We start from the raw sequence: 26,101 nt of genomic DNA on the forward strand, positions 1-26,101 counted from the left end.
AAAAAAAATTTGAGAGAAGCATTTTTGAAAATAAACCTGTTTCTCAGTTAAAATTGGCCTGGGTATCCATATATTATTTTAGAAAAGCTACCCAGAAGAGCTGGATACGCCCACACTCACATGGATAACCTGCGATTGGTCTTAAAGTAAAAGGATCAAATTAACCCACGTATTACCTTTCAAAATTCAAGATGCCAGGGGGTAAATTTTTGTTTTATTCTCACATGTAGGGTCTGCGTGTTATATTTAAGGTGAGGAAACTCGAATTTGATGCACGTGAGCAAACTCTTTGTCTTAAACTAGTTGGGCAAAGTTAGTGTTTTAAGAGACAGAAAGACCATAGCTGCTGATTGGCTGTCAGCCCGTACTATGTTAATTTAAAACACGAAGTCGTAAAGTTTCTCAAAGAAAAAACCTCTTAGAGTAGTTTGAATTTTTTTTTTTGAAAGTTGATTTAAAACTATACTTTAAAAATACATTTATACAATATTTCTGGGAAAAAAAAAGTAATGTCACCATCGGTTCAATGTGCACGGCTGCCGTAGACTAAGCAGAGACATGGCTTGCAGCTTTTCTCTTTTTATATATATATGTAATATAGTTATTATAGAAGGTGATGTGTAAAGGTATTTGAACCCATGTATGGTAACTGTAGTGTTTTGAGGATGATTTCGCCCGTGTTTTTGCTTGGCTGCCATTTTTATTTACTGTTCGTGATTGTTCTTTTTCTCCCTGGGAGAGTGAGAGGAGGAAGAGCAATTTGAGTGGTTTTCTTGTGGTAGATAAGCTTTTTTCCTCCTGGCATGCTGCTCTGCCACATTCAGTTGCGATTGCGCTAGTGCTATTGGTTTTCTGTATTTGAGGGTAGCATTCACTGTTCCTCTGTTCTGGGCAATCCTAGATCCATTGGTTGGTTCCTCATGGGATTTATGGTCTGCCTTGCTAACTTTCAAGAAAGTGGCTAAAAGAGGCGATTTACAAAGTAATTTAAACATATTTTTCAGATTTCTGTCAGTTGGTAGTTTTGTTTTTTTTTTCTCAGTGCCATTCTACTTTTAATTGTTTTTCTTTAGTAAAATGCAATTCTAAAGCAGCTTAGTCACATGTGCTGCTTTTCCTTGTGTTTCTGAAACTCAGAATTTTGTCATTACATTGCTTCAGATTTAGATTCTCATAATTTCCTCTATGGTCATGCTCTGGTTTTACCCTGGGGCTCTAATACATCACGCTTGTTGTCTTAAATCTGGACTAGAACAATCTACAAAACGCATGTAATTCTGTGGACTATTATATGCTATGGTTCACTTTAGGTCCAAGAATGCTCCCTGTTAGAGGAGACAATGCGTTTGAAAACTGCCTTGATTAAGCTGAGAAAGTAGCATATATTCAGTTTATTCAGTTCTCATGCCAGCAAGTATAGGCTCAGTTTTCTCTTTGTAGTTTCACTTGTCTGTCTCCTCCCTCCATTCTGCTGGATACTTCCCAGTTTCTGTTCTCCTAGTCTCACTTCTCCACCTAGGTTCATGGTTTAAGAAACCTCCAGGACCTGGCATCGTGGGACTGAGAGTATCTTCTTAACCAAAAGGGGGATGCAAAATGAGACGAAATAGTTTCAGTGGCTGAGAGATTCCAAATGGAGTCGAGAGGTCACTCTGGTGGACATTCTTATGCACTATATAGATAACACCTCTTAGGCTTTAATGTATTGGAATAGCTAGAAGTAAATACCTGAAACTACCAAACTCCAACCCAGCAGTCTGGACTCCTGAAGACAATTATATAATAATGTAGATTACAAGGGTGACAGTGTGATTGTGAAGACCTTGTGGATCACACTCCCTTTATCTAGTGTATGGATGAGTGGAGGAATGGGGATAAAAACTAAAGGACAAATGGGGTGCAATGGGGGGATGATTTGGGTGTTCTTTTTTCACTTTTATTTTTTATTCTTGTTCTGGTTCTTTCTGATGTAAGGAAAATGTTCAGAGATAGATTGTGGTGATGAACGCATAACTATGTTATCACACTGTGGACAGTGGATTGTATACCATGGATGATTGTATGGTGTGTGAATGTATTTCAATAAAACTGAATTTAATAAAAAAAAAAAAAAAAGAAAAAAAAAAAAAGAAACCTCCAGGAACACTTTCTCCTCAGCAAATATCTAGAACATACTTTCCCGGGTGTGACCCTTAAAAAACATTTTTAATTAATTTTTTTTAATTACAAAAGGACTATAATATTATTTTAACCAATGGAATCAACCAAAGATAGAATATTTTTAAAAATTGCCAATGTCCCCTTCCTCCATTCCAGAGATTAACCAGCCTGCTTCCCTTGATCGTAGTCCCTCCCTATCAAGAACTGTGAAGGGTCTGAGATTTCAGAGTTAGCCTGACACAGTTTCAAGGTTGCTGGTAGAAGACACGAGATCCTTGGATGAGACACGAAGGGTAGTTTGTCACTTATAGAATCAACAGTAGTCAGAATATTAGCATTTTTGGTGCAGGTTCCTCAAGCCCCCATTCCTACAGAGCAGTACAAAAAGAACAAGGTAATGCCTGCATATGCTGTGGATTGCTTTATAGTAGAGGTATCCTTGGCTTTGGGAACATGAATCTTTTATAATGGGCAGTAAACATACCTGCTTTTTTCTTTTTTTTTTTTTTTTCCTAGAGAGAGACATTGTTTTTATTATACTGGACTATAGGTTGTCGGCACTTTGCTCTGAAGGGAGACACTATCTTCCAAAGTTGTTCACTATACAGACATTCTTGAGAAGATAGTCTAGAAGAAAGGATAGTGCCTCATTACCATGAAATTCAGAAGCAGGAGACATCCATGGAGAACTGTCTTCCCAATTGTTCTTTGCTGCTTTGCTTTCTCTAATCTAGCTTCCTTTGGGTAGGTCATAGCTGCAGATCTTTGACTCTGACCTTCGAAGTGTGTTTAAGGATTTTCATTTCAGGTTCTTATAGAGAAACCTGTGAAACACTGGTTGTGCCAGTTTGAATGTATTATGTCCCCCCAGACGCCATTATCTTTGATGTAATCTTGTGTGGGCAGATGTTATCAGTGTTGATTAGATTGTAAATCTTTTGAGTGTTTCTGTGGAGGTGTGCCCCACCCAGCTGTGGGTGATGACTCTGATTGGTTAATTTCCATGGAGGTGTTGGCCCACCCATTCAGGGTGGGTCTGAATTAAATTACTGGAGCACTATATAAGATCAGACAGAAGGAGCAAGCTGCTACAGCCAAGAAGGACACTGAAGAACACCCAGAAGCTGAGAGAGGAACTGCAGTTTGATGACAGTCATTGGAAGCAGACTCTTGCTCTGGAGAAGCTGAGAGAGGACAGATATCCCAAGTGCAACTAAGAGTGACGTTTTTGAGGAACTGCAGCCTAGAGACGAACATCCTGGTAGAAAGCCATTTTGAAACCAGAACTTTGGAGCAGACGCCAGCCACGTGCCTTTCCAGCTAACAAAGGTTTTCTGGACACCATTGGCCATGAAGGTACCTTGCTGATGTAACTTGGACAATTTATGGCCTTAAGACTGTTGGAAATAAAGTGGTACCTGTAAGGGAATAAACACTCTCTCGGTTCTGGAGGAGAAAAGAATTTATTTACGATCTTGCAAGATGGGGCGTCCAGCCAAACACGCGGAAGGCTGGCGCGTCAGAGGAAGAGAATGGCGATGTTTAAAATCTCCTACTCCTAATTCGCAAGTCCCTCCCCTGTTTCCCCATTGACTGGGTACTACAGAGGTTACAGCCTATCCTGCGGGACATTAATATAAGCAGACGCATCTAGAAACGCTCCCGTGCCTAGATAGGCTTCGGGGTGATGATAGACTCCAGTGGCTGCGTCTTGCTCACTTTGCTTAGCTGCTTCCGCCTGGAAGTGAGCACGCCAATCAACAAACTGGCCGGGGTTAAGAATGGAACGGGCAAGCGAGGCCCAGTCTTGGGGGATGCAAAAGTCCATGCCGAGATCCTGCAGTATTTGGGAAGCGTATGGGCTACCTAACCCGTCCTCTTTGACGGCCCTGCGAAGCTGCTTGATAGTATCAGAGTCAATGGGATACCAGTTATACGGTTTCTGTGGTGTGGGGGTAAGGTTAAGAGGAAAGCAGCGAAAAGCACAAGAGAAAGGAGGACGCGCTTGCAGAGGGCTTGGCGCGGGAGTGGGGGTAGGGGGAGCGTTGCCCCAAGGGTTGCCTTGAGGTGTAGAAGGCAGCCAGGGGTTGTTAGTCGGCAGGGTGGGAGGAGCGGCGGCAGCTGCCGGTAGCGGCTCCGAGGGGGAGCTCGCCGGAGGGAGAGGCGGAAGTGGGAGGCCCCAAGCGTCGCAAGACGGCGGCGCGGTGGGAGTGGCTAAGGCATAAGATGGTGGACTAGCTCCGCCCTGTGAAAGGGCGGGGTAAAGCGCTTGCGGTTTCCGGCCCAGCTTAGGGCTGACATCATCGCCGGAGCACTTCCTCCCCTCGATGGAAGAAGAAGGAGGAGGAGGAAGTTCGCCATCTTGGCGAGGCTCAGTGTTATTTTGTTTTTTGGGAGTCACTTCGAGCGCGTTGTTAATCTGCTCGACTAAGGACTCTGTGTCCGAATCGTGGTCTACATTAGTATCACTGTCTGAATCTGTTGACTGGGTTGATAGGGCCTCCTTGGATTTAATGGGGCCTCGATCAGGGGGGAGGGAGCCTTGAAGGCAGGAGCGGACGGTTATTAAGGTGGGGAGCAAGCCGGGAGGGAAGCGCTTGCTCTCATGTTCCATGGCGTTGGTGACCCGATCAATAAGGCGATCATAAGTAACAGGGTCCCAAAGATGGCAAGTGGTGAGCCATGGGTTAAAGGGCAGCAGGAGGTCCCAGTATACTTGCAGCTGCCGGACAGACACCTTACAGCGATGTGTGTCTAGGAGACCAGCCAGAGCACGAACTTGGGGTGCTTGGCGTGCAGATAGACGATTACCCATAGCGGAGTGAGAAAAGAAAAAGGGGGGTTGATAATTGAGTAAAGAAAATGAGGTAAACCGTGGTCGCGAGGCCGAAGGAGACGGCAAGAATAGAAGGCAGGAGCCTCTAGTAGCGAGAGCAGTTTGGGGGGGGGCGGTCGCAAAGAGGCACACCGCGCGAAACAAAGAAACAAAGACACAAAGGACCACAGCAAAGTAATGGAGGGGAAGAGGGAAAGCTACTGGAGGAAGAGTGTTAGGAGGAATGGGGGGACATAGGAAGAGAAGACGAAAGGTAGTCGGGGGTAAGAGTTAGGTTAACGTGGGAAAGGAAGAGCGGCCCGGGCGCGGAGCGGCGTGGGAGAGGCGGCTCCGGACGTGGAGCGGCGAGGGAGAGGCGGCTCCGCGGGGCGGCGAGGGAGAGGCGGCCCTTACTTTGCAGGCGAGGAGAAGGGGAGCTGGAGAGGCGTCCGGGCGAGCGGGTGGTTTCACTGGACTGCTGCGTGGAGAGGACTTTTAATTCCAGGGGCCCCACGTTGGGCGCCAGTTGCGGTCGCAGTTGATTCGTCGGGGGGGGGGAGTGGCGGCCGGTTGCTAAATCCTAGGCTCTCAGGATTGCTTGGAGGGTACCGGCGGCGGGGGCTCTTTCCCGGAGGCGAGGGCGAGGCGGGGGACTTGGCCAGGTCCCCGGCGGGGTGGCGTGCAAAGTATGGAGGGCGGCGAGAAAGGAACAGGCGGGACACGGTTCTTTTAGGGTGAAGAAACCAAGAGAGTTTATTAGGGGAGAGTACAAGCTTATATCGGGCGTTTAGAGGGCGGGGTAGCTGTAGAGGTTAAAGGCTTGGATTGGTTCTGAGAGGGCGAGGAGGTTGATTGAAAAGGGGCGAGAGTTGCTCCGGTAACGGTGTCTGGCAACAATGTATGCGCATTGGTGGTGATGGGAGTTGCACTGGCAACGGGGAGTGTCCGGGCAAGATAAGGGGGTGGGGAAAAGGCGGTTCCCTCCGGCAAGCCTCCCCTAACAGTGGTATTTTGGGTGAGGAAATGGGGCCTGCCTCCGGCCTCACTTTCCCAGGCCCGGGGGGCTGCGGAGGGCGCTGTCGCCCGTGCCCACCACCCTCCCCAGGGGCTGATCAGGTCCCCCAGCCCAGGCCCGCCAAGTTGAAGCACGTAATCAGTGTCCCGCACTATCCGAGAACACTAACTAATTCATCTTTTGAGATTTTAATTTGTACAGCCAATCCCAGAGAGCCAACTAGCTCATTATTGAGATTTTGAACTGATTAGCCAATGCCCCCCCAAATTTTTATTTTTTTGCTGTGAGTTCCCGCCTCTGATACTACCTCATGTCTCTTTACATCAGGCAGATTCTCTCTTCTCTTTGTCTGGGGCTTGTTTAAACTGGTTTTGCCTCCATTTCCCTTATTCCATGCTGTCTCTATGTGAAAACGAAACTTATTCCTTTCTTACAGATTCCCTCCTCTTTTTTTTTAAACACTTTTAGTTTTCACATTTTAGATTCTCAAATTTGCTAAGGGCTTTTTTACATTCCTCATCATAGGGATCTTTCTTATTTTTGATTCTAGTGGTTTTGATGGGTTTTTGAACTAGCCTTTGAGCACACGGGATTATGTAGCACCCAGCTGTTATAAACATTTTGGCTGGAATGATAAGGAAAATTAAAATAGATGTTGCAATTTCTTTCCATTTCTCGAACCAATTTTCCAACCATTCTATGAGTGGGTTGTTAATGCTAGAATTCTCTTCTAGTTTCTGAAATAAGGCTGTTAAGCCTTGTAGGGCTTTGGTGATAGTTCCATTAGGTGCGGTATTATTGGGGATGAATGTGCGACAATTTCCCCCAACTATAGCACAGACGCCTCCTTTTTCAGCTAGCATCATGTCTAGGGCCATTCTGTTTTCCCATGCCATTCGGCTAGTGGCATCTAACTGTTCTGCTATTTCTTTAATGACATTCCTGGTATAGTTGATAAATTTTAGCTGATGATTGACATTTTTATTGATGGTGACCCACCAGAATAAGGACGATTTAAATTTTGCAGCTAATTGATTTTTAGCTTTAAACTCATTAGGAACTTTCTGGGGAACCCCTATACTATCTACAAACATTTTTTTATTGAAGGAACTAGGTACACTTTGTACATTTTTCTTTTCTCCTTTGCCTTGGGTTGGTACTTTTTTATTACTTTCAAATGCCAGGGTAAATGAGATAGCCAATTGAACCAGAGCACAGGTTCCTCCCCACCTTTCAGGTAGTGTTGGCCAGAGGATGCCCTTCCCACAGTACCACCAGAGGTCTGCTCGGGGTATAGTTAGGCTGGAGAAGTTGCCAGTACTATCCTTGCTCACATTCCACACCTGTGTACACAAAGCCATGGTACCAAGATCCTGGAGCCCTTCTTCCCATCTGGAGAGACAGGCAGAGTGGTTTCCGGGACCAAGGTGAGACGCTGGTATGGCTTTGACACTTCCCTCCTGGACTGGAGGGAAAAGGGAGGACAACGTACTACAACTTTCACCAGGAGTAGCATTTTGAAAGAGGAGTGTTATACATTTAAACTCCCTTTCATGCTTTTTCATCCCCAAGGGGAAGGGCATAATCTGAACAGTGGGTTGTTTGGTTGTACAAGCATAACAGTCACTTCTGTTTAGACTCTGGATGGTATGTTTGCCCCATTCTACCCAGGCATTTGTATTTTCATAACCTGTCTCTATTTCTGTGGTTTGCTTTAAGTCTTTGGTCTTAAGTATTCTAATGACCTTGGGGTCAATTTGTACTGGAGAGTTAAATTCCAGCTAAGTTTCCCTTAATGGTTTTTTCTCCAACCTGGGTAAGACCCATCCCTCATACTGTGTGGTCCACCAAGCAGTGTTCCAAGAATAACAGGGGTTAGGTGTCTCATAAGTTATACTCTCAAATGTTCGCCCCCCAACAATCTTGCTTTCTATTTGAACAGTCTGCTTACATAAATGCTTATATTCCTCCCTCAGTTGTTGCTGATGTTTTAGATTTTTACAGCTCATTACTTGACAAACATCAAATTGTACAGTTTGAGACTTTAAGCCTTTGACTACACTTATAACCAGCTTAGCAGAACCTGTTACTCCTTGAATATAGAACATTATGATCAGCATAAGCAATTTCATCATTAAGCTATACACAGAGCACAATGCAAACATAGGGTTTAATCCAGCCCTTTCTCCCTTCTAATATGTTCCTTTAACTGTTGCCTATTTAAAGTGATCCTTAGGGGATCTGAGGTAGGAGTCACTTTCCAGGATTCAGGTTGAGTTGCTGGATACTTATCGTCTGGTTCAGGCACCGGTCCCTTCACTTGTGTGTAATGAGTCCAGCCTCTTTCTGCCATTCGGACTGCCGTCTCTTTCTGCCATTCGGACTGCCGTCTCAGTTGTCAGCAAGACTTGACAGGGTCCTTCCCAGATCGGTTGAAGTTTGGATTCTTTCTACGACTGGATCAGAACCCAGCTGCCAGGCTGATATCGATGGGCAGCAAATTCAAGAGGCGGGGTCTGAGCCAGCAGTCCACGGTGCCTGAGAGATGATAAAGTAGAAGACAAGGCCAGTATATAATTCTTAAGAAAAAGATCCTTTGTGTCTAGGGAGGGGAGCTCTCCAGTCCTCCTGGGGAAAGGCAAACCAAAAACCAAAGGCCTACACCTTGTAATTGCCTAAGTACTAAATTACACATGGCTTGCACCCCTCTAATGACTCCCCTAGTGTAAAACTGCTAATACCTGCTTTAGGTACAGACACTCCTGAAGTCATGTGCATGAAGAGCAGCAAGAACTTACCAACATTTCAGGCTAGAACAATTAGACTAAAGGACAACAATAATTTACAATAACCTAAGATTAATGAACATAAAAAGGCTTACCACTCTTAAATGCTAACTTAAAATTCAGTTTTTAGTACACCTAGTTTAGTGATGCTTGAATATACGTGATTCACATATATGCATACCCTGAACATACACACAAGTTTTGCTGTTAGATGAGTAAAAACCCACTCTCCAGGGAGAGGAGGACAAGCCTTGGTGTGTAGTATTTGACAATATATGTGGTGTCTTTATTCCTATTAGACTTAATGTTAAGATAGCAACCTGGCATTACCAAATGGAGACCTGGGAAGAGATATGAACCATTCACTGTTCTAAGTTTGTTTAATTCAGCTTTAGTGAACCTTAAACCCTTTTATAGGAACATTTACTTGCACTTTGAGTATGGACCTTTTGCTTTTGCCCAAAATATATCAGAAAAATTATTCTGCTTTTTACAAGAATACACAGTCTCATATATCTGGAATACAGACACATATAACTTATATACACACTCATAACCATACGAAACAGACATACATTCCCATTTACAAGCATGTATAGCCAATACACTACTGTTACACATACATAGAAAACTTTTACACAGTTTTTCTCACTTTTTTTTCATTTTTCACACTATTGTGAAACTGCACACAATTGCCCAGCTTTAGAGTACACACAAACTAGTATACGCTATAAAGACACAAAGAAATAGCTTCAGTTTACTATAGATGAGTACACAGGAAATTTTTGCCAAGTTTTAAATTACACACTGACAAACTTTAACAGTTTGAAAGACTCCTACGTAATTATATTACATGCTTTTATTACATACAAATACAACTGTCCCACATTCCTGTGTAAACATACAACTTAAACTCCCATTAGATTTATGAAGTTTTAACTCTCAGAATGCATCCAAATACAGTCCTAAAAAATGTGCATATAACTTTCTATATACCCTGATACACACATTAAGGGACTTTAAATGTAGCTTCCACATGCCTTAGACTTAATTACACAGCACACTAAAATATGTAAATGTATTTATTAATACCTGTTTAGCCCCACATAAGTATATGAATAGAGAATCACACAAACCCCATGCTACAAATTTCCTTCCTCCTTTTTTTTTTTTTTTTTTAAACTGCTCCAATTACTTCTCTATCTCACTTTTGTCTGTTTCCTCCCTGGCTTGTTGACTCTCTGAATATTTCCTCTAATGGCTTATTCAGCCATTCATCGATTTTTGGATCTTCTCTGAATATTAGGCTAAAATTCCTTTATATAGCTGACCTTTTAAAGTCTGAGTTATTAACAGAATGACATTGTATTCTTGGGGCTTGAGGGAGTGGGAGTCCAACCCTTTTTAGAGGCTTTTGTGGCAGCCCTTTTCTTTTCAAAGTCTGGGGTGATGTTGGGGAGATTACCTTTTTGGCCCCACCCTTCTTAAACATCGGGGTGCCACCCAGACTTTGCCTCTTCGGGGTAAAGGCTCTACCTAACAGTGGGGTGGCAGCCAGGCTTTTCCCATTCCCCTGGGAATGTGCTCCACCCTCTGGGTCCTGAGGCGGCAAAACTTTTCTAGAGCATTGAGGCGGAAGGCCCACCCTCAACCCGCAGGGCAAACTCACCCTTTTCATGCATGTGGGCCACTCCACTCTCCCAGCCTGAGACCACTTGACTTCAGACCTCAACTTTCATCGTTCTTTGGGGATATGGGTACAGCCAATTTTATTTTAGGTGGATGCAGTCTCTCTCTTTCTCTCATAGCCGCCCTCTTTCCCATTTCCCTTTCTTCTCCGAAGAAAGGGATATTTACAAAACCAGATTTTAAGAATCAAGTTAATTGTTATTCAGCTAGCCTTGCTAGGCTTTTTATTAATGATTCTTACCTTCCTTTCTTTAAGAGCCTTTAGAAACAGAAACTTCTGGAAATCTCTCCATTTTTTTTTTTTTTTTTTTAACTTTTGGTGGGTTGTAATTACTGGAGCAGTCAGCATTAACTGGCTCTCCAATTGCCTGGGGGCATAGACTGCTTCCACCAAAACCTCAGGCTTTAATGGTTCCCGCCCCAGTGGGGGAGGGGAAACCATAAGGTGGGGGAATGCTTATCCCAGGTTTTAGTTTCTTTTTTCCCTGCAGCCACCACATGGCACAGTTCAATTCTGCCTTGGAAAAAGGTTTATTTTTATTAACATGACACACGAGGTCAGCGCAAAGCCAACTCTTATCTGCCTTATATTTTGGCCAGAATATATTTGGCAGCAAAATGCCTTTTTTTTTTTTTTTTTTTTTTTGTCTAAACATAACAATAATATTTGATCATTTTCTTTTACCCTTTCCCTTGGTCCAATTACTTTTAGCCCAATGTTTTAACATGTTTCCCAATGGATTATTTAGAGGAATGTTCCCTGGGGACCCTAAAGGTACCCCCTTCCCTTTATTCCCGGCCGGCTGACTGCCTCTATTCCCCATTCTGAGTCTTGCCTGAGCATCTTTCCCTTAGGATCAGCTCTAGGCTCATCAGAATGTCCCCATTCTGAGTCTTGTTTGGGCATCTTTCCCTCAGGATCAGCCCCAGACTTTCAGAATGCTTTAACCACCAAGGTAATATAATATTTCTTTCCTTACCTTGGTCCGTGCACGGAGTTGCCTGGTTAACCAGAGGCAGGCCTTTTCTTTTCCCCCTTTTCTCATCCACAACCGGCAGATCCAAGCATCTGGTCTCGGGCCCTTTAGCTGCCGGAGATGGGTCCCCAATGGCGGAGTCCGAGACCGCTCAATCAGCAGGGCGCGCCTTCCCTTTGTCCACCTCGGGGGTCCCCCTCCGAAGCTTTGGATCCCGGACGAGCCCCCAAGTTGTCGGAAATAAAGTGGTACCTGTAAGGGAATAAACGCTCTCTCGGTTCTGGAGGAGAAAAGAATTTATTTACGATCTTGCAAGATGGGGCGTCCAGCCAAACACGCGGAAGGCTGGCGCGTCAGAGGAAGAGAATGGCGATGTTTAAATCTCCTACTCCTAATTCGCAAGTCCCTCCCCTGTTTCCCCATTGACTGGGTGCTACAGAGGTTACAGCCTATCCGAGAACACTAACTAATTCATCTTTTGAGATTTTAATTTGTACAGCCAATCCCAGAGAGCCAGCTAGCTCATTATTGAGATTTTGAACTGATTAGCCAATGCCCCCCCCAAATTTTTATTTTTTTGCTGTGAGTTCCCACCTCTGATACTACCTCATGTCTCTTTACATCAGGCAGATTCTCTCTTCTCTTTGTCTGGGGCTTGTTTAAACTGGTTTTGCCTCCATTTCCCTTATTCCATGCTGTCTCTATGTGAAAACGAAACTTATTCCTTTCTTACAAGACTATAACTGTGTACCCAAATAAACCCGCTTTTATAAAAGCCGATCCATCTCCGGTGTTTTGCATTCCAGCAGCATTAGTGAACTAGGACACTGGTTCTCAAACTTTGCTGTGTGTTAGAATCACCTGGGAAGCTTAGAAAACAAACAGGAAGCCCTAAGCCCAAAACTTACCCCAGAATCAGAATCAGAATCTCTCCAGGTGATTCCAGTGTGCAGCCATGTTTGAGAACCAGTGTTTTGAGAACTTGCTGTCTTTAGAAATATAAGATCATCAGGGAAGTAGTTTGAGAAGAATCAAGAATAAACACTGCATGCCACCTCAAAGGTTGATAATTTATGTTTCCCCTGGGGACGAAAACAGGTACACACCATCTAATGCAGTGAAAGCGATATTGTGAGGGGTAGGCTCTAGTGGAATTTGCCTCCATGTTTGATGTGACTGTTGGGCTGCCTCCAAAAAGTTCCATTTCCAGAGGTTTCTAGATGACTTCTGGGAAGGTTTGGTGGTTCCTTATTATTACCTAAGTATCAGATTTTTTTTTTTAACTAGGGAAGTTGTAGATTTACAGAAAATCATGCATAAAATACAGGATTCCAATATACCACATTTGGTGTGGTACATTTGTTACAGTTGAAAGCACTTTTTAAATAATTGTACTATTATCTGTAGTCCATGGTTTAACTTAGGGTTCACGTTCACTGTGTTGTGCAGATCCATGGATCTTTTTTTAATTCTAGTACCATATATGCAACCTAACATTTCCCCTTTAACCACATTCAGATTTGTATTTCAGTGTTGTTAATCCAATCACAGTGTTGTGCCACCATCACCACCATCCATTACCAAAACATTTCCATCATGCCAAATAGAAACTCTGTACGTTTTAAACCTTAACTCCCTATTTCCTTTACCCACCTTGTCCCCTGGTAACCTATATTTTAGATTCTGACTCTGTGAGTTTGCTTATTCTAATTATTCCATATCAGTATTTGTTCTTCTGTGTGTTTTATTTCATTCCACATGATATTTTCAAGTTTCATCTATGTTGTAGCATGTATAAGTACTTCATTCCTTTTTATGGCTGAATAATATTCCATTGTGTGTGTATGCCACATTTTGTTTATCCATTCATTGGTTGATGGACACTTGGGTTGCTTCCATCTTTTGGCAAACGTTAATAATATCGCTAAGAACATCAGTGTGAAAATATCTGTTTGAGTCTCTGCTTTCATTTTTTTTGGGTATATAACTAGAAGTGGGATTTTGAGTCCTATGATAATTGTATACTTAACTCTGAGGAACCACCAAACTGTCTTCCACAGCAGCTGTACTATTATACATTCCCACTTTCAATGAATGTTTATATTTTTACACATCCTTTCCAACTCTTGTAATTTTTTGTTTTTTGTTAATGGTAGCCATTCTAGTTGGGTGTGAAATGGTATCTCGTGGTTTTGATTTACATTTCCTAATGTTAATGATGTTGAGCATCTTTTCATGTACTAAGTGTCAGAATTAACCAAAGCTCCAATATTTTGTCTTTTCTTTACTTTGACTTCAGGGTGTTTCAGGTTCTGAGGTTCGTTCTCCCAGGTGCAGGGCATAGCTCAGACTGCAGCTTCTGCAGCCCTACTTGGTGGTTGCTGATTAGCATGATAGCGTCACTCACCCCATCTACAGATTTTTATCAGTTTTTGTGCTGGTAGTTTTGTGGAAACCATCTATAACTGCTCTGTGCAATGTGGTAGACATTAGCCACATGTGGCTTATTGAGCATTAGAACTGTGACTAGTCTGAATTGAGATCTGCTGTAAATGTAAAACACCAGATTTCAAAGATTGAATACAAAAGAAAGTATTAAATATCTCATAAAGGTTTTTATATTGGTTACATGTTTTAATGATGATATTTTGAATATATTGGGCTAAATAAGATATTATTAAAATTAATTTCACCTATTTCTTTTTTATTTTTTATGTGGTTACTAAAACTTTTAAATTTACATATGATGATGATGACCCTTCTTGGAACTTTTCTTATTATTTTGTTGTTCTCTTGGGAGTCAGCACTGCAAAGCTTTTCTTCTTTCTTTATGTCCAGGCTCATACTGGACAGCACTGATGTTGACCCTTGCTGCTCAAAGTGTGGTTTCCAAATCAGAAGCATCAGCACCACCTGGGAAGATATTAGAAATGCAGAATCTCAGGCCCCAGCCCAGACCAATTGAATCAGAGTATGTTTTTAAATAAGCCCACCTACCCCCCAGGGGATTCATGGGCACATTCAAGTTTGCAGAGCACTACAGTAGCCCCGTTCACCAAGTCTTTCCCACATATGCCCTGATCCTCACTACTCTGTGGGGCATGGTTCTCATTTTCTACCAGATAGAACCAATTTGAGTACATATAATTTGGATGATACTACATAGGTGTGCCTATATTTTAGCTGTTGGTTACAGGGAGGTGTATTTTGGGCACTTCATCTACAGAAACCACTGGCCTGAGAGTGTCAGGTATTTGAACATATAACATGGTTCTCCATATAACTGTAAAACTCAAGCCTCCTGCCTGCTGGTAAGCAGCTGTCTCAAGCCACTGTCACAGAGAGTGGGTCCCTGCTGATTAACCCACAACCCAGTCAGGTCACAAGCAAATTCAGCACATCAGATTGTAGCCAATTCCCAATTTGCACCTTAACTATCAGAATTCAGGACTTAACAGTGGATAACACTTTTTAATAAGAACTGTAAGCTCACATTTCTGGATTGCTTACCATGTGCCAGGCACTGGACTAAGGGCAATCAATATTCATAATGACCTATGAGATAAATATGTTGTCTCCAATCTACAAAAAAGAAAAGTTAATTAAAATTAACTTTTTCAAGATTATATGGTGTACTTTTAGGTTTTTTTTTTTTTCCCCTCAACTTGTCCCTTGAGAGGTTCGTGGGCCTCAGTGCTCCATCCTCAATCCTTGACTGTTTGGATAGTATTTTTGGTGACTCATTTTCCAATTTGAAACAACCACTGATAAGTTGAGGACCACTCCATAGCCCAATTCTGTGCACTGGACACCTTTGCTTGAATTTATTGATTCACTGTGAGGTACTTGGGATATTGTGGGTACACAAAACCATTGGTAGTCCTTGCCCTTCTGGAGCTCATAGTCTAATGCAGGCGGAATGCATTAATCAAATTATCCCGCAGAACGGGTGTTTAATCTGGTTAAAGATGTCAGGGAGGGGCTGCCTAAAACAGTGGTACTTGGATGAATTGAAATTAAGGTGGGGACAGGGTGTGTGTGTGGGGGGGGAGGTCATTCCTGGCAAAGTGAACAGCTTGTGCAAAAGCCCTGTGACAGCAGCAATCATGGTGATATGAAGAATTGTAAGAAGGCCAGTGTGGCTGAAATGAGGGGAAATGTGATGGTGAAGTCAGACTACACGTAAGCTACCTTGAGTTCTGTCTTTAGCCCAAGAGCTGGGAAGCTACTGAAGCTTTAAGCAAGGGAGTGATATTTCGTTCGGCTTATTTATACAAAGCTATATCATACGTAGAGTAAAATTCTTCGATTTAGAAAAAAAAATCCAAAAGAACATTTAAATGTATGGTACTTTGATTAAAGGATGAAATTTTTAAAATAGGTGGTTAAACCCTGAGGGGTCCGTCACGGTTCCAGACGCTCTGACGCAGTTTTTAGTTGTCACCGTATACGTAAACCTGACACGACGCCGGGGTGGGGCGGGTGGTGGAGGTTGGAAGCAGCTGGTGTGTGATTGGCTTTGTAGCAGCCGTATGCTAATTAACACAGTAGCTTCAAGTGTCTTTGGGAACTCAGTATTGAAAATGTTTTGTCAAACTGGTACTGGCAGAATGTATTTCAGAAACTCTATGACATTATAAATCTGGAGGAAACAGTGCTATAAGCAGAACTCACCATCAGCAAAATATATGTGGCTTCCATCCACTTGGAAGAGACAAGTTAATTTTCTTTAAGACTATACTTTCAGGGATCATTTCTATAGTCCGTTACTAGAGAAGGTTCTCTGAACGTGTAGGGTACCGATAAACCACGAGGAGGAGAAGTAGTGTTTTCTCCTGAGCGTGAATTTGGCTATTGGTGTTGTTTTATAGCAGCTGCCTTTGGCCATTGATGATCGTTCTTCTTTTCCTTATGGAAGAGTAAGAGGGAGAGAACACAGTCTGAGTGGTTTCTGTGTATAGTTTGGTTCCTGAAGGACAGTGGTTGACTCTATTTTAGTGGTGTGTTTGTTTATGAGGTTATAGTGGTTTGTGTGTTTTTGGTGGTTTTTTGTTTTTTAAGGTGTTTTTTAATAAGTGCAAAAGGTTATTTGGCTTTAATGTTTATCCTTAAGACACTTTTTCTGTTTTTTATCAATTGGATAGCTTTTCTGTTTTAATTGGGAATTCGAACAGGAAATTTGTCTTTTTTATATGTGTTTTTTCTCAAATCAGTCTTCGTGTTTTAGTTGGAGTTTTTAGGTGGGGCCTTTTTCCTGATAAGTCTCCGATGGCTTTGGGCCTTCTGTGTGTGTAAATGTTTTTTTCCCCCACCTTTTTTTTTTTTTTTTTTTAAATAAAAACTAGTTCTAAGTAGTAATGCCATGAAGTTTAGAAGTTCTTTCACTAACTTTCATTTCAGAAAATTCCTGATATTTGCGTTGACCCTGTCATTTGCTTTGCAGGAATTTATGTTGATGAAGTTAACTCCCTGGGCCAGACAGCACTTTTCATTGCATCACTATTAGGTCTTACCAAATTAGTTGATGTTCTGGTGGATTATGGATCAGATCCAAATCAGTAAGTACAATAACATCCATATCTAGAAAATAATGAGTGTGTTCTTAAGATGTGTGGGGGCATTTGGAAATGAATTTGACAAAATATTAAAAGAAAAAAATCGTGGCTAGTTTATATCCACAAAGTACAGTCTGAATTTTTAAGTATTTATATGAAATGGTAGTCTCTGAAGTGTAATTTTTACTGTTAATAAAATTTTTCTAAGCAATTTTACTGAGCCCTAGGAAATGATTACATGAGGTTAATTAGTCACTAACAACTCTTTCCATCTTTCCATCCTTGCATTGTAATTTGTAATATATACTCTGTTCTTTTAGGCAGGTTAACATGCCCTACATCCAATTAATATACTTGGCATTACTGTGTCAGAAAGGGGAACTTTTGCCTGTCTCTTGTAGTTGAGATTTAAAAGAAACCGAGTTTGATAGTTGGTCCAAATTGTAATGTAGAACAACAAAAAGTAATAAATCAGCTTCTCTTTGTGTAGCACTTTTGCTTTTCACAGGGCCTAGCCCACTTGTTCTTTACAAAATCTCCTAGATAGGCAGGGAAGTGAAGGTATTTTCACGGTTCCCATTTAACAGAACTGGAAACTGGGGTTTTAAGCGTTTACCATGATTGCAGCATATTTTCACAGGAACACCAGAATGTGAACAATCATAGGAAGTCATAAAATAACTTTCTCATCCTCCATAAGGAGGCCCTAACCTTTATGCCAGAAGGTTTTTGTTGTTGCTGTTTTTTCGTTTTGTGTTTTTGGTTTTAGATTGTTTGCTTAGCAAGAGAAAACTTGGAAGCCTGGAAAGTATAAAGGAAAAAGCCAATCAATATGAGAATTCTGTAAACCAGAGACAACACAATGAATATTTTTGCTGTGTTTTCTTCCAGATTGTTTCCAACTCATATACACTCCACTGTCTCTACTGTATTCATGCTTAATTTCAAAGCTAAGAAAGAAAGGGCTAGCTCAACTGAGTTTTGCAGATGATGGCTTTGTAGAGAGACCTTGCATTGGAACTCCTTGCAGTTCTTCAGCAAAAAATGCAACCTTTTCCAGTCATCTGCGTTTACATCTTTTTTGTCGAAGATTGTTATTTAAACCTTTCATTTTCCAGATTAAGGAATTGAGACCCAGAAAGTTCAAGTGACTGGTCCATAGTGGGACATTACATTAATGATAGAACTGAGACTAGGAGTGAAGTCCCCCTCCTACCTACCCAGATGCCAGGCACTTCAGCCCCTGAAGAACTCACGAGTTTGAAGAAGTTCCCTTGCTAGACCTGGTCTTGATGCCAAGGGGAGGTAGGAAGGGACAAAATGCGGAGGAGGAAGGCAAACCCCATGGTTTCACATTTTATGATAGCAACATTTTCATGTGATTTTAAAACCATCTTCTGATCAAAATGAAGGGAAATTTCTGGGAGGAAGGAGTCATGGGTTTTATGTTTCCTTCTCCTCCTGCTGATCCTCTTCCTTTCCTCCTCCCTTCTTCCCCTTTCTCCTTCTCCCATAAGTGTTTGTCTTTCAGTTTTGAGAGAAAGCCCCCCAGATGATTCTTATCTGCTATCAGGTTTGAAATCCATGGGTATATATTACATCCCAACTGTTTCCTGGAGACAATAAAGTCTGCCCCTTCATACCTCTGAGATATTTGACTTCGGTTAAGTTTTCTGAGTTCTAGATCCTTAATCAGGTAATTTATGCCAAGGGTTTAGGGGCCTCTACGGCAGGATTTGGGAGATAGAGACATTCTCACAAGAGAGGTCCTTGTTAGTCTGTGCTTGAGAAACTGGTATCAGGACACTGCAGACATGAAGAAATCATCTCATTGCAACCCAGGGCAAGGGGTGATGGGGAAAGAACTTGGGATTTGGAGCAGGACTCATACCTGGATATGATCTCAGCTTTGTCCTTCTGTTTCCCCACCTATAAATTGGGAGATGAGGTAAGGCTGTTAAAAGGAGATGTGTAAAACTCCTGTTGGCACAAACCAGAAGTCTCACAAATGGTACCATTATAATCCTTGTCCTAAAAGGTTGCCTTTTTTAAAAAGGGAGCCCCCTGTTAGCTGTTAAATGCCTCTCTCCTGGAAAGGCGGAGTGTTGCCATGGACATTCGACGTATCCACCCCCCCACCCACCCCCACAGCCGCTGCTTTGATGGGAGCACCCCGGTCCACGCAGCAGCATTCTCAGGCAATCAGTGGATCCTCAGCAAACTGCTGGATGCGGGGGGTGACCTGAGGCTCCACGATGAGAAGGGTCGAAATCCGCAGACCTGGGCGTTGACAGCAGGAAAGGAGCGCAGCACTGCGGTAAGGTTGGGTCCCCTCTACAGCCACACTCAGTGGAAGAGCATCAGGCTGAGGGGCAGAAGCCTGGTGGCAGGGGCTGGTCTCACAGACAGCAGAGGGCTGGCAGTGGCCTTGGCATTGGCACTGGACACATAGACATGGGGTGAAGTCAGTTAACCAGCCGTAAAACCTCGGGCAAGTCTGTTGAGCCTTTCAAGTCATCTGTTCATTGGGGAAGGAGAACAATTGTAATTTTTTTTGACCCTTAGCAAGCACCACATGTTAGACATTTTTCTAAATGCTTTCATGTATTAACTTATTTAATCCTCACAATCACTCTCTCATGTTGGTACCATTATTGTCCCCACTTTACAGACAGGGAAACTGAGGCCCAAAGGCAGTAACTTGCCTGAGACCACACCCTGGCAGGTGTGCTGTGTTGTCTTGAGGAGTAAATGACATAACAATTGTGAAGCACAAAGGGCCTACACAGAGCCAGGCACACAGGGGTGAAGCGGGAGGTGGGCAGAGTCCCCTTCCTTACTTCTGGTTCTCCTGCTCTTTAGCTGTTGGGTATTGGACAAGTTACTTCACTCCCTCCAGCCTCACTTTCCTCATCTGTCAGAAGAGGGAATTGGAGGAAATGATCACCAAATCCTCTTGCTGAAATCATTTCATACCTTCAGAAAACACATGGGGCCATCCTTTTCCAGAGATTTCCCTGTCAGGGCTCCTGTATCCTCAGACCATTCACCTTCATACCCCGAGCCTCCATTCCATGGAAGGCTGGGTGGCCACAGGCAGGGCCAGCAGTGAGCATCTCTTGTATGTTGCAGATGGTGGAGTTCATGCAGCGCTGCGCCACCCACATGCAGGCCATCATCCAGGGCTTCTCCTCCGACCTCCTGAAGAAAGTTGACTCCCCACAGCGGCTCATCTGCAGCCCACCCCGGTTTGGGGGCTTCATGCAGGGGTGAGTGCTACCTTGAGTGGAGTGGGATGCTTCATATCACCTCAGACTTTCTCAAGGTAGCCCTGCATTGTAGGCATCCAGCTCTCCCAAAGGGCTACACTTGATGGAGAGGCTATGGCCACTGATAAAGAACAGACAAAGGTGTGGCCATCTACCCCCTCCAGGAAGGTCTGGTGAGCCCCGCAGAAACTCTTCCCCAGCAGGGCATCTGGCTGGCTTTTTTGTCATCTCCTAAAAAGGCTCTAAAAGAGTGGCGAAGACCCACAAGACAAGGGGGGTATCAGAGGCAGTTTTCATTTGACTGAGCATGGGCTTCATATTCAAATCCATGAACCATGGAAAGAGTATTCCTTTATTAATAAGGTTGTAAAATGCACAAATGCTCAATTTGTGGTTCTTCAGGCTTTTTAAGCGGATGTAAGAGTCTCACTACTAACTGGACCGACTCCCTCCCCACCCCTGCACCATCACAGCTTTGTTTGCATTCTTTCTGTCTGTCTCCCCAATAAGATTATGAACTCCAAGACTACTGTGTCTGTCTTGTTTGTCACCACCAGCCGTTAGCTGCCTGGTGTTTGGTAGGGCTCTAGACAGAGAGAATATGTGTGTGGGTCAGCTTGAAAGGAAAACCCAAGTTAAGTATTGATATACTTTAAAAATTTTGGTTGCTAATCTAGACACGATGTCTATTTCATGATTAGGTGAAACATTAACCTTACTATGAGATAGAATCAAATTAATGCTTAATGGAAAATACCCTCAACCATCCCACCCTTTTAAAAAACTTTTTTCGTTTAAAGTGCAGTTGTAGGTTTATAGAAAAAATCGCTTGGAACCACCACCACCCCCCTTTTTTTAAGCATAAAGAAACCACAAAAATTCTTGAAATAAGGATTGGCTGCTTAGATCTATCTATAAGTGGTGCCGTATCAAGTAAGATTCTTTACTGGCGGGTGTTTACACAGAGCCTGATTGGGGTAAAGAAAATAAAAGCACTGAATTCAGAACAGGTGGTTATATGGTTGTACATAAATGGAGTCATTTTTTCCTCCCATCCACCCAGACAAGTTCGGTTATAAAGATATGGATCAAGAAGTTAGGAAGGGAGCAAGAAATGTTGGTCTGAGCTGTAGTTGTTGTCTGGTCACTGTTAGAGACCAGCTGGTGCTTTTGCTTAAGCAGAACCCCAGCCATCTAAAAGCATGCACATGCTGCTGAGGGGCCCCAGAGGGGAAGGGGTACCTCTTGTTCCTCTGCTGGTGGAACCTCCCACCTCTACTGCCAGCTCTGTTTTCCTGGACAGGAAACATTCTGTTCTCACCTATCTCTTTGAGGTCTTGGCATGAGGGCCTTGTTTGTAGAGAATATTGAGGATTTGGGGTAAGAAAGGGACCACTCAGCTTAGGGTGGTCATATAACTTACCCACTACACTGGACAGTTTTGAGAGTGACAGGGACACTATCAATAATGACACTGAGACAACAGGTGTAAATTGGGGTGTATGGTCACCCTACCTCAGTTCAAGGAGTCCAGACTCTGATAACAGCAGGGGCTTAAAGCAGGGCAGTGACAGCCTGGAACCAATGGGTTGCCAAGGAGACAGAGCCTTAAAGAACTTCCAAAAGCATTCACCTCTGTTGGATAATAGTGTGAACGTGGGGCCTCACAGGTCTGGGACAGGGTGGGGCTGGGCACACACTGCTACCCATAGCTCTTTTGTCATTTGCCAAGGAAGGAATAGTGGTTATGGCAGCAGCAGAATTTTTTTTTTCCTTCAGTCTGAGCTGAAACTACTCAGGCAGCAAGCATTAACTGAGCACCTATTACACACACAGCATTGTGTTAGGCTCTGGGAGCCAAACCTTTTAAGACATATTCACTTAATAGGTCTCCAGTATGCGGGTGGTAGTTTAGGTATGGTATGTGGGAAGAGTAATGACAGGAAGGAGAAACATCAGGGTCTAGTCCCTCTTGCTCTGTTTCCTCAGGCCAGCTGGTTTCCTTCTCTGGGCTCCATTCTTAACCATCTGTAAAATAAGAAAGTTGGACAAGATAAGCATTATGATTCTTTCCAACTCTGACCATCTGTATTAGTTATGTATTTATTGCTGCACAGCAAATCACCTCCCAAACTTAGCAGCTTCAAACAACAGTAAACATTTTTATCTCACGTATTTTTTGTGGGCAAGGAATCTGAGAGCAGTTTTTCTGGGTGGTTGTGGCTTAGGATTTCTCATGAGTTTGCAGCCAAAATGTCGTTGCAACTGCAGTTATCTGAAGGCTTGAGAGCTGAAGGGTCTAGTCCAACATGACTCACTTCACAAGGTTGCAAATTGGCCCTGGGTGCTGGGCCTCCCCATAGGCTGCTTGAGTGTCTTCACAACATGGCCACTGGCTTCCCAGGAGCCAGTGATCCAAGAGAGATCAGGGCAAAACCCATAAATGACCTAGCCTCGGAAGTCACAATCCATCATTTGGCAGAATCTTCTTGGGTTCACAGGTCAGCCCTAGCCTGTGTGGGAAGGACCATACAAGGGCATGATTACCAGGGGGTGGGAAATACTGGGGTACTATAGATATTAGACCGTCTGTAGTTCCATGATAAAAGGGCAAGCAGTAAAAACAAAAACTGACTACACATACTGAAAACTTGGTTCAGCCTTGTTCCTTTGGATATATGTGGTTAATCCTTACTGTTTCCCCTTTTTAAATATTTCTAGAAACTCTAATGGCTCTCCTAATCGACTACTTAAAGCTGGAGTAATTTCTGCCCAGAATATCTACAGCTTTGGCTTTGGGAAGGTAAGAGGTTGCCACTATGGCCAGTGTTTGCACGCCCAGTCGGAGAATCAACTGTAACTGGCATCATCTCCTACCTTTGTCTAACTCCTCCCTCCTTACCCTTACTGAGTACTTTTTTCTTTCTTTTTTGCCCTTTTTGAGGAAAAAGTACCCCCCCTCCCCAGGGTCCTTGTACTTATTGAAAAATGGCAAAAACCCTGGAGGAATCCCTTGCATGTTCTGCTAGATTTGGCGAGTTTAGAAAATGATCTTTTAATTCCCAGGGAAGGCCGTAGGCATATTCCCTCTGAGAGAGAGGTGGAGAGTGGCACTGACTGCATGGGTCTGCTCCAGGATTGACCGTGCCCACCTCCCACGGGTGTATGAGCATTGTTGAAAGGTTTTTAAGAAGTTAAGTTTTTAAACTGAGAAATGTTTTGAGGGCAAATGGTCCTTGGTTCTGCCCATCAAAGAAAGATGGTTGGGGAACGTTGCTGAGCAGGTGAGTAATGTTTGCCTACAGCTCAGCCTCCACTTCTGAGCCTCTGTTAATTGTGCAGAAGCAGCAGGGGGCGGGGTTTGAAGGGAATGTGGGCTTTTGGCCACTCAGGCTCCTCAGTCCCAGCCATTGGTGCCTCAGCAGGTGTCTGACTTCTTTCTGTGATCCTCAGTTTCCTCATTAGTAAAACAGAAAGAATAGTATAACCTTGCAGGGTTTCTAGGAAGATTAAAGGTAATATACATGAAAGAATAACAACCAATGCATGGGATATTTAGCACATTGGTAAGTAACAGCTATCGTTATTTTTAGCTGGCTGATAAAGTTCTCGGAGTATTTCACCTTTTCTCTTTTCTCCCCACAATTTGAGGCTGCTCTTTGGTTTCAGTTTTATCTCACAGGGAGAACACAGCTTGCCTATCTGGGATCTTTCCCAGTAATTGGAGAAAAGGAAGTGATTCAAGCTGACGACGAGCCCACCTTTTCTTTCTGCAGTGGCCCCTACATGGTCATGACCAAGTAAGCAGAGGCTGGCCAGTGGGAGGCCTGAGTTAGTCACACAGGAATAAGGGGCGTTGCGGGGCTTCCTATGTTTGGAGGGTTTCTACCCAAACACAAGGGAACGCTTAAAAACATATGTCTAAATCAGGGTTTCTCAGTGTGACACTCTTGACATTTTGGGCTGGATAATTCTTTGTTGTAGGGGCCTCCTGTGCACTGTAGGATGTTGAGCAGCACCCCTGGTCTGTACCCACTAGAAGTCAGTAGCACCCTTCTCCCCTAGCTGCAACAATGAAAAGTGTCGCCGGACACTGCCAAATGTCCTCTGGGGTTGAAATCACCCCTAATTGAGAGCCACTCATCTAAAAGATTGTTTATGTTAGTATTTTCATCTCCCTGCTTTCTGAAGAATAAGAGCCAGCTTGCTGATGATTGTCTTGCTTCTGATACAGGCCATAGGATATTGAGGTCCCTGTAGCAGCCAGAACAGGCCTCAGCTAAAGCCCTCACCAGCCAAGTCCAGTAGAGGTGGCAGTAACAGGATTTGGCTGTGACTGGGATATTCTCACTTCCTACCTCTGGCAGGGTTACAGGAGTTGTCCTAGCCAACTTCTCTTGGCCTCCTTGAACCTGGATGCTTCTTCCCTGCTTAGAAGAAACAACCTTCTAAAGCTTTGTTCGAGAAAAAGCCCATACTAGATTCACAAAGCCCTCCATCCCCTACAAATACACTCTGTTTTTCTGCCCATGTCCCAGATTGTTATCAGGTTCCCTCCCCTGTCCCTCTTCTCTTGCTTTTGCCCAGATTATCACCATCCCTCACCAAGACTGATCTCCTTGTCTTATCTATTCTCCACACTGTTTGTGCCATTGTCTTTCGAAAATTCAAACCTGATCAAGTCATTCCCTCCCTTAAATCCTTTAGTATCTGCCAGCCACTGGTACCTAAGTTTCTCAGGAGTGCTGTAGTAAAGGGAGATAGCGGGAAGGAGGGCTTACTGGCGCCCAAGGGGATTTTTACAGACTGTGTGAACAAACACTAGTCCTCAGGTCTCTGGCCACTCACCCTCTCCTGCTCACTCTCTCTCCTACCATTGTAGCCTGGTTTGGAATGGGAGCAGGGTCTCAGTGAAGGAGCTGAATCTCCCCACCCACCCACACTGCAGTAGGCTGCGGCTGGCTGACTTGTTAATTGCTGAGCAGGAGCACAGCAGGTGAGAAAGGGATGGCAGAAGATCCAAGACTCCAGCCCATGATAGGTCAGGTCTCTGTACAGACCTTTACAGGGTCAGAGTTAAGCTGGGCTCAGCCTCAGCTTCTCCTGGTGACCTCGGGTTACTCGACTGCCAAGGGCTGCCAACAAAAAGAAGACATGAATGGATAGCCTGAGGTGCAGGGGTGGCATTGGTTAGGGACTCAATTCTGTCAATTGATGATTTCGCATAACCCCTGTCTGTGGGTGGTCCATCCAGGTCCATTTTGGCTCTCCTATTGTAGCCCCAAGGCCTGCCCCATCCAGGCCCGTGCCTATGCAGTACAGCACACAGCTGCCCTGTTTTCATAGAGCATGGCTCCTCATGAGATCTAGATGTCTCTGCCGTTGAGGACACACCCAGGGGCTTCAGTATCTTAGGTTTCCTTGTGACTCCAGGGTTGGATCTTTGAGCACTTGCTGGGAACACGATCTCAATTCATGGTTTCACACCAGGGTCTCCAGAGTGGACCCAGGTTCCTGGAGCTCTCCTGAGAAGACCACTCAACTCCTACAGGAGGTGGGGAAAGAAGTTGGATGAATGTAGATGCGGCATAGGCTTTGGTGTGTAACTGAATGGGGTGTGTAACCTTGGACAAGTTCCTGACGTCTCCCCATCCTTGGTTTCCTCATCTCTAAAATGGATAAAGTGATACATTCTTGCAGGTGGTTGCCAGGATCCAAGAGATGCATGCAAGATATGTATAATGCCTTGCTCATTAGCTCCTAGTGACATTGTCCTTGCCACTGATGAGTCTGAGCCCTCAAGCTCTGGTCAGAAGAGGCCACAGACTCCAACAA

The 26,101-nt window shown here is 43.7% G+C and overlaps 1 protein-coding gene and 1 non-coding gene across 2 annotated transcripts in view; both read left to right on the forward strand.

Moving 5' to 3' along the window:
- The window catches only part of TEX14 (testis expressed 14, intercellular bridge forming factor), a 108,342-nt gene that overhangs the window by 13,615 nt on the left and 68,626 nt on the right, over nt 1–26,101 (forward strand). Inside the window, exons 2-7 of the mRNA XM_037809976.1 lie at nt 16,886–17,000; nt 19,149–19,314; nt 20,130–20,266; nt 22,988–23,069; nt 23,936–24,066; nt 25,149–25,262. Of these exons, the coding sequence (XP_037665904.1) occupies nt 16,886–17,000; nt 19,149–19,314; nt 20,130–20,266; nt 22,988–23,069; nt 23,936–24,066; nt 25,149–25,262 (745 nt within the window). The remainder of the gene's footprint in view (nt 1–16,885; nt 17,001–19,148; nt 19,315–20,129; nt 20,267–22,987; nt 23,070–23,935; nt 24,067–25,148; nt 25,263–26,101) is intronic.
- On the forward strand, nt 16,174–16,391 carry LOC119515050. The gene has a single exon (XR_005212946.1). It is a non-coding gene; the product is annotated as a small nucleolar RNA U3 (small nucleolar RNA).

This window comes from Choloepus didactylus, chromosome 18, assembly GCF_015220235.1.
Source record: "Choloepus didactylus isolate mChoDid1 chromosome 18, mChoDid1.pri, whole genome shotgun sequence".
Classification (NCBI taxonomy): Eukaryota; Metazoa; Chordata; class Mammalia; order Pilosa; family Megalonychidae; genus Choloepus; species Choloepus didactylus.